At 39.5% G+C, this 13887-nt stretch overlaps 3 protein-coding genes and 1 long non-coding RNA gene across 18 annotated transcripts in view; 2 read left to right on the top strand and 2 right to left on the bottom strand.

The window, feature by feature from the left end:
* Window positions 1-12: 12 nt before the first annotated feature.
* Window positions 13-2392, top strand: LOC6535786. Its single transcript, XM_039376803.1, has 3 exons — window positions 13-1340; window positions 1695-2067; window positions 2134-2392. The coding sequence occupies exons 1-3, from the start codon at window positions 1128-1130 to the stop codon at window positions 2295-2297; spliced, it is 750 nt and encodes a 249-aa protein (XP_039232737.1). The 5' UTR covers window positions 13-1127; the 3' UTR covers window positions 2298-2392.
* Window positions 2393-2482: 90 nt separating this feature from the next.
* On the bottom strand, window positions 2483-2902 carry LOC120322035. Its single transcript, XR_005561795.1, has 2 exons — window positions 2756-2902; window positions 2483-2637 (listed from the first exon to the last, which is right to left on the bottom strand). It is a non-coding gene; the product is annotated as an uncharacterized LOC120322035 (long non-coding RNA).
* Window positions 2903-6816: 3914 nt separating this feature from the next.
* Window positions 6817-9715, top strand: LOC26535789. The gene is made up of 2 exons (XM_002096372.4): window positions 6817-7197; window positions 7256-9715. Exons 1-2 carry the CDS (start codon window positions 7024-7026, stop codon window positions 7772-7774), a joined length of 693 nt encoding a protein of 230 aa, XP_002096408.1. The 5' UTR covers window positions 6817-7023; the 3' UTR covers window positions 7775-9715.
* Window positions 9716-10326: 611 nt separating this feature from the next.
* The window catches only part of LOC6535784 (putative transcription factor capicua), a 44072-nt gene continuing 40511 nt past the window's right edge, over window positions 10327-13887 (bottom strand). For 5 of the 15 annotated variants that reach the window (XM_039376534.2, XM_039376535.2, XM_039376537.2 and 2 more), the window contains 7 exons: window positions 13452-13866; window positions 13057-13381; window positions 12828-12994; window positions 12666-12758; window positions 12347-12546; window positions 12092-12284; window positions 10327-11338 (listed from right to left, as the gene is read on the bottom strand). In XM_039376534.2, the coding sequence (XP_039232468.1) occupies window positions 11259-11338; window positions 12092-12284; window positions 12347-12546; window positions 12666-12758; window positions 12828-12994; window positions 13057-13381; window positions 13452-13866 (1473 nt within the window). In that variant the 3' untranslated portion in view covers window positions 10327-11258. Of the gene's footprint in view, window positions 11366-12091; window positions 12285-12346; window positions 12547-12665; window positions 12759-12827; window positions 12995-13056; window positions 13382-13451; window positions 13867-13887 lie in introns of all 15 variants that reach the window. The other 10 variants (XM_039376541.2, XM_015191863.3, XM_039376545.2 and 7 more) reach the window with 4 other exon arrangements.

The raw sequence follows: 13887 nt of genomic DNA, 5'->3' as shown, positions 1-13887 counted from the left end.
GAGCTAAATATTGCAAAAAAAATGTATTAAAAACTCGAGAATGTAAAAAGTAAAAGGAACAAGAGAGAACGGTGTTGTCGAGTTCCCCGACTATCAGATACCCGTTACTCGCCCAGTGGAAGGAGAAGCTGAAATTTCAACCGTTTTTGGATGTTTTTTGGACGTGGCAAAGAGATTTTTGGCAAATGGAGAGAAGTTTACAAGACTATAAATCAAAAAATATAAAAACATTATTTAAAAGTGTGGGCGTGGCAGAGTTGTGCAGTTTGTGGGCGTTGCAAAATGGGTCAACAAGCTGCGTCTCTAGGTTTAGTCCTTCTAGCTTTTATAGTTCTTGAGATCTTGACGTTCATACACACGACAGACGGACAGGACCAAATCGACTCGACTATTGATATCTCTTATATATCCTTAATGTGGTTTGAAACGCTTTCTTCTACCTGTTTCATACTTTTCAAAGAATCTAGTATACCCTTTTACTCTACGAGTAACGGGTATAAAAATACAGAACGTTGAAGAAAAAACACTGAATTCGTTTTACAATATGGGATATACTTACATAGTTTATATGCGGATTAACCATTTACCATCCTTCCGTCAATAAAGACCGCCACACCCACTCGAACGCCCACATTCTACCAAAAAACTGTCTTCAAACCGCGATATAGATCTATATCTTAGCAAAGATGATAAGAATAATGCAAAACAAGATGTACTTGCTTTCATCAAAAATTAAGGAATACATTTTAAACTGCCGACCGATAAGCCGTTAATCCAAAACAAACAATCAATGACCAATTCTGAGATCGCTTAATTCAATAAACGAACTTCAGATTGCACGATTGTGATTAGGATTTCAACAGTATCTATTCGGACCACCTTCAATCTACATACCTTATGGTCAATCGACATTTTTATAAATACTTCATTATGGCACTCGGAGATGGTTATCCTATCGGGTCTATCTGAAGTGTTGATTCTGCGGATTTGGACGGGTTGGAGGAAGTTGCAGAACTGTTATTATTTATACTGAGTGTTATCACACGTTCTTATCGCCATGAGAGCTACTGTAAAACTCTCGATCCCTGGGGGATTGATAAGTTGGACAGGAGCACATATAAAACGCAATGCGTCCATACGGGCGGCATTGTGAAAGTGAAAGCCAAATATACACCATGAAGTACCTGCTCAGCATTACCTTGCTGCTGGCCATCGGGCTGCAGCAGATCGACGGCCACGGCATGATGCTGTCCCCACCCAGTCGATCCTCCCGTTGGCGCTACGATGGATCCGCCCCCCAGAACTGGAACGACAACGAGCTCTTCTGCGGCGGATTGTATGTAAGTGACTCCCCAGTTGGATGAGAAACCGAAAATATCTACGATACTTGAAGATTGACGTAGCTCTTTGGACCTATGATGTTGTTCTTCAATAGGGTGCTGCGAATGGCAAAACTGTTTGCCAAGTAACTAATTGAGTAACTCATTTTAAATCCTTTTTCGTATAATTTTTATTACCAAACTATTTGGTGTGTTATAGAACCCTTTTTGTTGTTCCTAACTACTGTATTTGCTTTTACTTTTTTATTATTATTATTATTATTATTATGATTTCGATACGGAAAGATGTTGTATTCTATATAAGCGAGGACCGCCAAAACCTTTAACATCAAATTTGTTTTCGTAAACCCGTAGACGCAGTCCAACAATGGAGGTCGCTGTGGACTGTGCGGCGACAACTTCCTAGATGCCCAGCCCCGTGCCAACGAGATCGGAGGTAGCATCGGAGGAGCTGGCGTGGTGACCAGAAGCTACGTGGCAGGCAATTCCATCACCGTGGGCGTGAAGATCACCACCAACCACTTGGGCCATTTCGAGTTCCACCTGTGCAACCTGGACGCCTTCGGTGGCGAGTCGGAGGAGTGCTTCGAGCAAAACCGCCTGCGATTCCCCGATGGAAGCGATAAATTGCACATCGGCGTCCAGAGCGGCGAATTCGACGTGACAGCGATGCTGCCAGAGGGTCTTACCTGCTCTCACTGCGTCCTCCGCTGGACCTATGTGGGTGGTGAGTGGTGGCCAGAACAAAAGTGGAGCTTAAGTGAAAATTAATTAAACCTCTTGTATATTCCAGCCAACAACTGGGGCATCTGCGATAGTTCCGGAAACGGAGCCTTGGGTTGTGGCCCCCAGGAAACCTTTAAGAACTGCGCCGATGTAAGCATCAACTGGGGTCGCAATTTGGTCAAGGAATTGGTCAGTGGTGCAGAGCCAGTGGCTCCCGTCGAGGTCGCCTGAAAATCCAGGCTGAAATATTACGAACTGCCATTTATTTCTGAGAATGCTATAAGCCAAATAGTCAGCCAAAGTTATATAAATAAATGAGTGAACATTATAAATATTAGTCTTTTCGGTCCGTGAAGCTGTTTCTTATTATACAATTCTGGTTTCATTTCCCTTTTATTATATATGAACTCACTTTAAAAAATTTATTCGTTTTATTAATAAAGTAAGCCCAAAACTATGCCAAAAAAGATTTTATAAATCACAATTTAGCTTTCGCAGAGTACTTTCCAAAATAACAAGGCTAGACTGTTCTTCAGCCCTTAGCTATACAGCATTGCTGCAGGGTCTTGACCTAAAAAGTCAGCAATGAAAATAATACAGATTATTAAAAAATAGCAATAATACTGCTACATCGCCAACGTCGGCGTTGTAAAGATTTTAGTTGTTCGGTTGCAAAGGAGACAATTTACCAGCATGGTGCAACATATGAAGTCCGTATTTCCACAGACATAGTTGATATAGTTGCAGAGATCTCGTCGTTTTAACTGTAGCATAATTATACCCGTTACTCGTAGAGTAACAGGGTATACGAGATTCGTTGAAAAGTATGTAACAGGCAGAAGGAAGCGTTTCCGACCATATCAAGCATATATATTCTTGATCAGGATCAATAGCCGAGTCGATCTGGCCATGTCCGTCTGTCCGTCCGTCCGTCTGTCCTTCTGTCCGTCCGTATGAATGTCGAGATCTCAGGAACTACAAAAGCTAGAAAGTTAAGATTAAGCATACAAACTCCAGAGACATAGAAGCAGCGCAAGTTTGTCGATTCATGTTGCCACGCCCATTCTAACGCCCACAAACCGCCCAAAACTGCCACGCCCACACTTTTGAAAAATGTTTTGAAATTTTTTCATTTTTGTATTAGTCTTGTAATTTTCTATCGATTTACCAAAAAACTTTTTGCCACGCCCACTCTAACGCCCTCAAACCGCCCAAAGCTGATACGCCCACACTTTTGAAAAATGTTTTGATTTTTTTTCATTTTTATATTGGTCTTGTGAATTTCTATCGATTTGCCAAGAAACGTTCTGCCACGCCCACTCTAACGCCCTTAAACCGCCCAAAGCTGATACGCCCACACTTTTGAAAAATGTTTTGATATTTTTTCATTTTTATATTGGTCTTGTGAATTTCTATCGATTTGCCAAGAAACGTTCTGCCACGACCACTATAACGCCTACAAACCGCCAAAAACTGTGTTTAAGACTCTCCTTTTCCCTTCCACTAGCTGAGTAACGGGTATCAGATAGTCGGGGAACTCGACTATAGCGTTCTCTCTTGTTTTCTAATGACATTACAATCAGTCCAAATCGTGGGTGCCAAAATCCAAACATGTATAGAACAAATATTCATCGGATCAATCTACTGCCCTCCAAACTTCAGCTGGACTCAATCAGAATTTGATGACATATTCGCTAACTTCAACTTTCCAAGATCATTCATCAGCGGAGACTGGAACGCAAAACATCCATGGTGGGGTTCTGCGATCACCTGTCACCGAGGTAACTTACTTGCCGCTAGCGTCAACTCAATTAACGCCAACATCCTGGCGACTGGAGCACCAACATACTATCAAAGCGCATTAAATCGAAGACCATCCTGTTTAGACTTTGCAATCTATCGCAACATTCCACACGACAAGCTAAACATCAGAGACAGCTGGGACCTTGAATCGGACCACCTGTCTCTCATCACTACATTAAAAACAGAAGCCACACAATGCACTCAACGTAGGCAACTTCTTAGCAAACACACAAATGTAGCTGTTTTCAAGGAAGAACTATGTAGATCGATACGCCTTAACATTAAGATCAACTCTGCTGCTGAAATTGACGACGCGGTAGACCTCTTCACTACCAATGTGACAAATGCGGCGAGGAGTGCAAACATGCACACTGTAAATAATCATAGCAGAGCCCTCATACGCCACTCGAATAGATTTGATCCAACCATTGCAGAGATGCTAGTCCGTAAGAGAGCACTGAGAAGACGTTATATTCGAACGCACAGTCCTGAGGATAAAGCTCAATGGCATAGATGCGCCAGAGAGCTTCACGTTGCCATGGCTGAATTGAAAAATGCGCAATTCGAACATATGCTAACCAATATGGATTATTCTAATGATTCCACTTTTAATATGTGGTCCTTTACCAAAAAAGTAAAAAGAATGCCACAGAAAGTTACGCCTCTGAAGAACAGCAATGGTAACTGGTGTCGCTCCTTAGAAGAGCAAGTACAAACATTTGCGGAACACCTTGGCGACAGATTCACTGCGTTTAATTTCGCATCCGAGGGGGATATCAACAGTATAAACGAAGTACTACAGCGCCCATTCCAGATGTCACCTCCAATAAGACCTATCCGTCTGGAAGAAGTCTCAAACATGATACGTACCCTCAAAAGACGAAAGGCGCCAGGTCACGACCTAATAAGCAACGCAGTACTTAAAATCCTTCCCAAGAGAGCACTATTACTTATCACATTGATATTCAATGCGATACTTAGAGTGCAATACTTTCCCAAAAAATGGAAGAGTGCTAGAATCAGTATGATTCTAAAGCCAGGGAAGCCGGAACAGGATCCAAGCTCCTACCGGCCTATCAGTCTCCTGCCCTCCTTATCGAAGGTAATGGAAAGGCTGATAGCTTCCCGACTTATAATACATCTAGAAGACAATGATACTATCCCAATGCACCAATTCGGATTCAGAGCTGGCCACAGTACGATTGAGCAACTGCACCGTGTAGTCAATCATATCCTGAAGGCCTATGACCATAAAGAATACTGCAACGGAATCTTCCTCGATATTCAACAGGCATTTGATAGAGTTTGGATCCCGGGACTACTAGCCAAAGTCAAAACAGCGCTGCCAGCCAACCTGTTTGAGCTCATCAGATCGTTTCTCACAAACAGAGAGTTTTGCGTCCAGTCCAGAGACGCAACCTCTGTAAATGTTGCCATTGCAGCTGGCGTACCTCAAGGAAGCGTCTTAGGACCGATACTTTACTCCATCTATACAGCAGACATCCCCAAGCCAAGCTATTATGAAATGACCTATGACAACAGCAAAATGCTGCTGGCCAGCTTCGCTGACGACGTCTGCTTTCTCAGCTCCTCGAACAGTGAGACCGAGTCGTCACAAATGCTGCAAACTTATCTCAACGAATTCGAGAAATGGGCCATGGCGAACAACATCAAAATTAACGAAAGCAAATGCGTAAACGTTTGCTTTACGTTACGCCGTAAAACAACTCCTGCGGTACACATTAATAATGTGGACATAGAGCAAGCAACTAAGGCGAAATACCTAGGCCTCACACTGGACAAACGCCTAACCTTCCGAGATCATATTGCCAGAGTCGTCAAAATGTGCAACCTAAAGCGTAACCAACTATTCTGGATGCTAAATAAGAAAAGCAAACTACCTTTAAGATGCAAGCGTCAGATTTATCAGCAAATTATCGCACCTACTTGGAGATACGGCATCCAAATTTGGGGAGTGGCGGCTGCGTCCCACCGTAAACGATTCCAAACCGTCCAGAACAAAACATTAAGACAAATCACTGGCTGTGACTGGTTCGTTAGCGGCCAAACGCTTCACAATGATTTAAACCTGAGCCTTGTTGAAGACCAAATCTCGTTCTTCTCAAGCAGATACAACGACCGACTAACTGCCCACCGTAATCGTCTCGCCCGGAGATTACAGGGGGCTATCCCAATTCGCAGGCTCAAAAGAAGACATTTTGGGCTGCTTCTAAGATGATAGTATGAATATATTATTTACCTGAAACCTCACTACTCGAAATTTGACCTATTCCTATATATTAAGATGAAAACAAATTATATTTTATAATTAAGAGATTATTTACTTAAGACAACATTTAGGTTAAAGGCTTTAATTGACCTGTTCCTGAATAATATTAAATAAAGATGTTAATTAATTTAAAAAAAAAAAAATTAGTCTTGTAATTTTCTATCGATTTACCAAAAAACTTTTTGCCACGTCCACTCTAACGTCTACAAACCGCCCAAAACTGCCACGCCCACACTTTTGAAAAATGTTTTGAAATTTTTTTCATTTTTGTATTATTCTTGTAATTTTCTATCGATTTGTCAAAAAACTTTCTGCCACGCCCATATATATAACGCCTACATATACATATATTGAGCATGTAGATTTTAGAGACCTTGTTCTAGGAACCTGACTACATAGTTCTGTCTTATTTTATAAACAGATTTTTAATCAATTCTCTTTCCGCTGTTGGTACTATTGCACTTAAAAATCTTTGACCTTGGCTAACAAGTTTTGCGAAAACGTGAAAAGTTTTTTATGCCTTTGAACTTCTATCAAAATGGCATTGGTGGGCTAAATAATAATAGGCCAATAAACAAGTCCTCCAAGTTTTTATGATTAAGTTACCAAAATTTTGCGTATTGCTTAGATGTGTCATACGTGTTATAGCAATTCCAATTTCAGATATAAGGAATTCTCCCAAATTTTACCTTCCAATAGTCATAAACCAAAATAAGATTATGAGCCGATAAGATGCATTCACGGTTATTAGGCGTAAAATCAAAAACAAACATAAACTGCCCGGCAACTGATAAGGTTTGGGAAAATAGACCTATATAAGCCCAAGAACAGTTCGATGTTGGTCACAAAGAAAGTGATACGAAAATGAATACCTATCAATTTATCTTGTTTCTAAGTATAGGCTTTTTAAATTGGATGGTTGAATTGGATGGCCATGGGATGATGTTAAGTCCAACCGGAAGATCCTCCCGTTGGCGATACGATTCCTCGGCGCCAACAAATTACGATGACAATGCATTATATTGCGGGGGATTCTGGGTAGGAGATCCTTCAAAAAATACTCTATGCAGCTCATTTAATGTTTTTAACCCTTTAGAAACAAACCGAAAATGAGGGAAATTGTGGACTTTGCGGAGATGATTGGAGCCTGGAGCAGCCGCGACCCAATGAGTTCGGTGGAAAATATGGCAGTGGAGTGATTGTAAAGAGCTTTGCCGGCGTAGCTGAGGCGGAAGTAAATGTTAAGATCACGGTCAATCATCTGGGCTACTTTCGGTTCAATATATGCAATTTGGACGAAAATGGCAGCGAGTCGGAGGATTGCTTTAATCAATATCCTTTAAATTTCACCGATGGTAGCCAGAAATACTACATCAACACAACCACTGGCGATATCCCAGTAACTGTAAAGCTTCCCAACGATCTCAACTGCATTCACTGCGTATTGCGCTGGACTTACACGGCAGGAAATAATTGGGGTGTTTGTGAGGATGGGACGGGCGCCATGGGCTGTGGAGCCCAGGAAACCTTTATAAACTGCGCAGATATAAGTGTGTTATCCTCAGCGCGAAGTATATTCCAGGAGGTGCCTGTGGAGGTGGCGGAATCGAAGTGAAGTGGTTATGATCAGCGGTGGCCTATCGAACAATATGGGTAGTCTTAATAAATTATATACATAGCTTATTTATTTTTATGTAACTTTATGTGTTTATATTATTACTTGCCCAATTTATAATAATAATAATAAATTCGCTGATTAGCGCTAATATGTACATCTCCAAAGTACTGTTGAACCGCATAAGGATTTTTGAATTTAAAAATGGGAAAATAATAGATAGTTATTTACACCCCACAATAAATATAAAAGACTTTTCATAAATTATGAATGTTTATTTCTCTTTTATTCAATAAATTAATCGTCGTATATATTTATTTATACATATAGTATATGTTTGTGTTTTGAGTGTATGTGGATTGTTGGTGATGACCGTTTGTCTTCGAGGTGCGGGGCCACGCACTCCCTCCTCCTAAGATGGATCCTAACAATAAAATTCTTTCTTCTAACAGCCCCAGTCTCAGGCGTGTTCTTAACGATCGGATGAGATTTGCACGTTTCAATGCTTAGAAATTTTGTATTTTTTAAGCTATCCTGTTTGTGTTCGTATTTGTATCTTGTATATTAATTAAATATTCGTTATTTGTCTTAAATGTTTCGTGGCTTACAAAATATGTTTCACATTAACTGGCTTATTACTTTACTTCACAAATAAGTTATATATATATATGTATATATATACCTTCTTTTGTTAATATTTTACAAAGCTTTCTAAAGTCAATTGCAAATTATAAGTCCAAATATTGACTACAAAACTCAATCGCCGCGTTTTTAAAATATTTTTCGGTTTCCGAATACCTTTTAACAATTAACTAAACAAACCGCAAACAACAGTGTGTAACCCCGATTGCCACTAGAGATGTCATCAATCCAATGTATTTAGATGTATATTTTAGCTCTATGTATTGAGGAGAGTTCAGATACGGTTGGAAATGACTTTCTCGATTAAAAACTATAAAAAACACATCCTCCATTATCGTCAAAATGTGCGAATCGCTCACAACTGAATTACAAGTGATGTAACCCAACCCATTTTGGGCTTTTTTTCTAAATCGCCTTCGTTTAAAAGTATTTTAAAATACAGTGGTTGCCCTTCGAGAAAAATATATGTATATTTATATATTAATGTGGGAGAGGAGGTCCTTGGCTTCTCTACCAAATATTTGGTTATAAAAGCACCTTATAAATTTTACATTTTTTATACTCCCAAAGTTTACTCACTTGCCTCATTTGTATAAATAGCTAAATAGTTCATCTTTCATTTTTACTCTGTTCAAAAATTGTTTTTAACATTATACAACACTATCTGTATTTTTGTTTTCTTTGTAATACCTGAATTTTAGAATTTTGTATCCGAAACGCCTTTTTTGTTGTGTGTTTGCTGACTGAGTTTGTTTCATTTTTGTTCTCTTTCTTGTAATTGCCAAAGGTTGTTTAGTAGTTCCTGTCATTAATTTTCTTAGTCCGAAATGCTAATCGCCACAAAGGTTCGTTGCTGTATTAGTTAATTATTTTGTATACGTTCTCGAACTTGGTACAGGTCAAAAAGTTTTTATTTTGCCATCACTTGACCAAATTGACAAAGATTTTTACTTAGCTTCATGAGGGTTCAATATTTAAGTATTGTAGTTTAGCTTTGTCATTGGCACAAGATTGCTTGCTGGGGGGAGAAGTTCAGGAGTTTGTGAAAATAAAAATTAAACTTCAGTGTGTTTCTTGTACAATTAAGTTTACACGTTGGCTCAAATATGCTTATAAACTTGGTTTTATTTTTGTTTTTATTTTTTAACGTTAACACGCTACAGTTTACGGCCATTCGCTTTTTATAAAATATAAAATTTTGTTTGTTCACTAATTATTACACATAACTAATAGGTATTTAAAACTTATCGTCATAAAGAAAATATAATTAAATTATTATTAAACACAAATCTAAAAAAATATAAACGACTAAGTGAGTTGATTTTAAATTTTACAAATTTGTTGATTTTGTATCATTCTGGCTAATTTATTTTTTTTTTGCAGCGTCCAGCATTAATGAAAGTGGCATTCATATTAATTCACGTGTTGTTTTTGATGAATTTATTTATTGCATATTTTAAATGATTGTTATAACTATAACGTGTATATTTATACTAAAACTTTTTGCGTACCTAGATTATTTTTGTGTATTTTGAGTGTATATCTGCGATGATATTATTTTTAATTTGTCGAAATTCTGGTAACTGCTGCTTCTTCGGAAAAAACACATGAAAGTGAGACTGGCAACAATGCATGACATTTTAGGCAAAGTTCTTAAATTATAAATATTTAAACACATATGTAAATCAGCGACAACATTTAATAATAAACAACTCACAAAGAACAGAATTTGCATATGAATAAAATGCAGTCACATACTTAAAACATTAATATACAACTAAATTTAAATGAACCGAAATGGTAAACAATATTAAATAGTATATTGCAGCAACAGTGGAAGACAGTTAGTTCTCTCATTCTCTCTCTTGTTTGTTTTCTTTCAATCGCCGGTAATAAATGGTTTTTAATTATTTTCTTTTTAGAGTTTATTTTTCGGTATGTGTACAATTTAAAAACAGGCTATACTAAAATAAAAATATATATAAATTATAATTCAATTAGACAACAGTGTAAAAAGCCAATTCAAGGAAATGTACATACAATTTAAAAAGGTTTTTGTTGCATAAGCTTTAAGAACAAAAGCAAACAGTTTAAAAGCATTTGGATGTGTGCGATTGGGTGTTAGTGTGGGTGTTTTGAGGGGATTGTTCTCGTTAAAAATGTTATTACTAAATATACAATACAACTACAGTGTTTATTTCAAGTTTCTTACTGTTTGATTTATACAATTCTTTGCTTGTGCTTGATACACTTCAAAATTAATGTGCAATTTAAGTTGAAGCTTAACTTCTATTTCCGTAGTTTTTTTTTGCTCTTCCAATTTGTTGGTCGCAGTTTTGCCTGTAAATTAAAACCTAAGCCTTTACGCGGGGATTATACAATCTTTCGATTATGTATGTTTTCTATGTATGTATGTACTTCATATGTGCTTCAAAAGTTCAAATTTTCATCAAAATTTCTACCTCTCCTTTGTGTCGGTTGCATCTGATTTATTAAGCTGCTTAATAAATTCATTTGTAATCAGTTTCGACTCACAAATTACGTTGCTTGTACATATTTTGTATGCCTATTGTAATTAAAAATTTGTAATTTTATCTATTCTCTGTATGTTGCTTTCTTGCTATTAGCTGATAATAATAAAAACTAGTTAACCACGCATCTGATGCATGAGCGTTTGCTAAGTGTAAGCTTTTTTGTATATCCGTTTCGTTTTGTGAGTCTGCGTTGCTGCAATTCTTGTTGTCGATTCGTTTACTATCCTTAAGTAATTTTGTCACTTGCAGCAAACAATCTGTTGTCTTGTTCTGTTCCCGCCAATCTTCTCGTCCTTTTCCACTCCAAATTACTTGTACTTGGCATCAGATTCAGTGACGTTGGTGGCGGGATGGGGCTGCAGCTCAGAGTGCTGTTGTTGGTGGCCACCTGTTATTCAGTAATATTGAAAAACATCTGTACAATGTTTTCGTTGGGAAATGGAAACCAAATTAAAATTAAACTTAAAACATTTCTATTTAACCTAAAAACAAAAAATAAATAAACAACAAGCGCAAAAAACAGTTCAGCTACATTAAAACTGCTTTATTAGAAATTTAATTCGCTTAATTTTTAAATCAAGAGACGCATCTATATAAAACAAGTGAGAACGCTATAGTCGAGTTCCCTGACTATCTGATACCCGTTACTCAGATAGTGGAAGGGAGAAGGAGAGTCTTAAACACTGACAGTATTTGGCGGTTTGTAGGCGTTAGAGTGGGCGAGGCAGAAAGTTTTTGGGCAAATCGATAGAAATTTACAAGACTAATGGAAAAATGAAAAAATATTAAAACATTTTTTAAAAGTGTGGGCGTAGCAGCTTTGGTCGGTTTGTAGGCGTTAGAGTGGGCGTGGCAACATGAACCGACAAACTTGCGCTGCGTCTATGTCTCTGGAGTTTGTATGCTTAGTCTAAACTTTCTAGCTTTTGTAGTTCCTGAGATCTCAGCGTTCATACGGACGGACAGACAGACAGATGGACAGACGGACATGGTCATATCGACTCGGCTATTGATCCTGATCAAAACTATATATACTTTATATGGTCAGAAACGCTTCCTTCTGCCTGTTATATACTTTTCAACGAATATAGTATACCCTTTTACTCTACGAGTAACGGGTATAAAAATTGCTTCTAATTACCTGCACTGGTGGCCTGCATATTCAAGCTGGTGCTACTGGCACTCAATGTGGTCGACGACGAGTTGGAATCAGACGGTGTGTTGGGGCCCGCCGAGTGTGGAGTGCAGGATGCTTGGCCCAGCAGCTTTTGACGCACTTCTCTTATCTTCAGCTGCAGATCTTGCTTGCGCGGAAAGACATCGCTGTGCTTAGACTGTAGATTGGAATAAGCACAATTATGAGTTAAAGAATTAAAAAAATGTGCGGACAACTTACCTGAAAGGCCATAGTGGCCTGGGCAGTGGGGAAGTTGCCGTGCTCGGCAAACAACTGCAAGACCAGGCTGCGTCGCGTCTCCAGGACCTTACGGTGTCCTTTCTCACTGGCATCGGACCGGGCGCTTTGAAGCGGTGTCTTTGGCGTCCTGGGTGAGCGTCCCGTTTGGTCAGAGCTCTCCAGTTCTGCAAGGCGTTCGTCTTCATTAGGTATTTGAAAATAAAGGTAAAGGTATAATTCAAACTCATTCAAATGTGGTCCCCTTAACAGAAATCAGAGTCTATAAAGCTATATACAGATTTATTTGAATTAAGCTTACCCTTTAGTTCGTTGTTAAAGTCCGGACCGAAGAATCGCTGGGTGGTCGTAGGCGGTGCCGATGCTGGTTCGTCAATAGAGTCGTCCTCGCACACTGGACATTATTGGGAATATGATAGTCATAGTACATTGCGTTAACTGGATTTTCCAATTTAAAACTCACTTAGCTTTTGAACTGGTGGCGGAGCCGTGTTCTTCTTGCGGTAATTCGTACCGTAGACGCGCGGCGAAGAGGGCACAGCGATGGCACTAGGCGACTGGCAATCCTCAGGCTGGAACTGCGGCAGGGCCTTGTACTTCTTCTCAAAATCGACCTGCTTGAGCACACTGCTGTGATCACAAATGTATAGGCGTTAGAAAAATGAATCAAAAGAAAAATATCATCTTCTTACTTATTCATCTCATCGTTCTTTTTTTTCAGGGCCGCTGCCGTTGATCCTGGAGCTCCTTTCATCGGTGACTTTGGCTGCTGATTTATGTGACTATTACTGCAGCTGGTTGTCGGCGTCAGTGGCAGTTGCTCATCACTGTTTGGTGTCGTTGTCGAGGACGTGGGCGTGGGGAGGGCCGAGCTGAGGTTACTGCTGTTCACGTGGCCTATGATGGGCGATGACGATTCCATCATTGTGGGTGAGTGCAGCTTGCGACTAATGTGCTGTCCATTGCTGGTCCCCAGATTACCGTCAAAGGAGACATTGCTCTCTGACTTGCTTTGTGCTGTATGAATTAAGAAACTTGGTTAGTCTATGCTTCGAAATTATAATGTGATCTTCTGAAGATTACTTACATAGATTCTTACGCCTCTGCAGTGGAGCTCGACCCAATTGCGCAGGTGTGGGTGCCAAAATAAATTGCTGGCCATCCGCGTCCATGTCGCTCTCATCTCCTCCGCTTGCCGCTGCTGATGCACATCCACTCATTCCCCCATCCATGCCCCGCTCCGGTGGCGCACTCATGAGATATGTGGCCGATTTTGGAGTAGAGGGCATCGACTTGTACGAAGGCGATCTAGCTGGTGGTTCGGCGCTATGGCTGGGCGTGTATCCATGTAGCAACATCGTGGGTTGCGCACTTACGGGCGGCGGCAGAGAAGACAGTCCATTGTGGTTCCTCAAGGTGTAACCTCCTGGCGCAAACGCATCCAGCTGCAGGTGCTCTAAGCTGGGAGTGCCTGGTTGGTGGGAACGCTGCAGCAACGTATACTAAACCATGTAATGATTAGT

The sequence above is a fragment of the Drosophila yakuba genome, chromosome 3R, assembly GCF_016746365.2.
Source record: "Drosophila yakuba strain Tai18E2 chromosome 3R, Prin_Dyak_Tai18E2_2.1, whole genome shotgun sequence".
Lineage (NCBI taxonomy): Eukaryota > Metazoa > Arthropoda > Insecta > Diptera > Drosophilidae > Drosophila > Drosophila yakuba.
The sequence above is the reverse complement of the archived record's forward strand: the minus strand, read 5'-3'. Positions and strand labels throughout refer to the sequence as shown.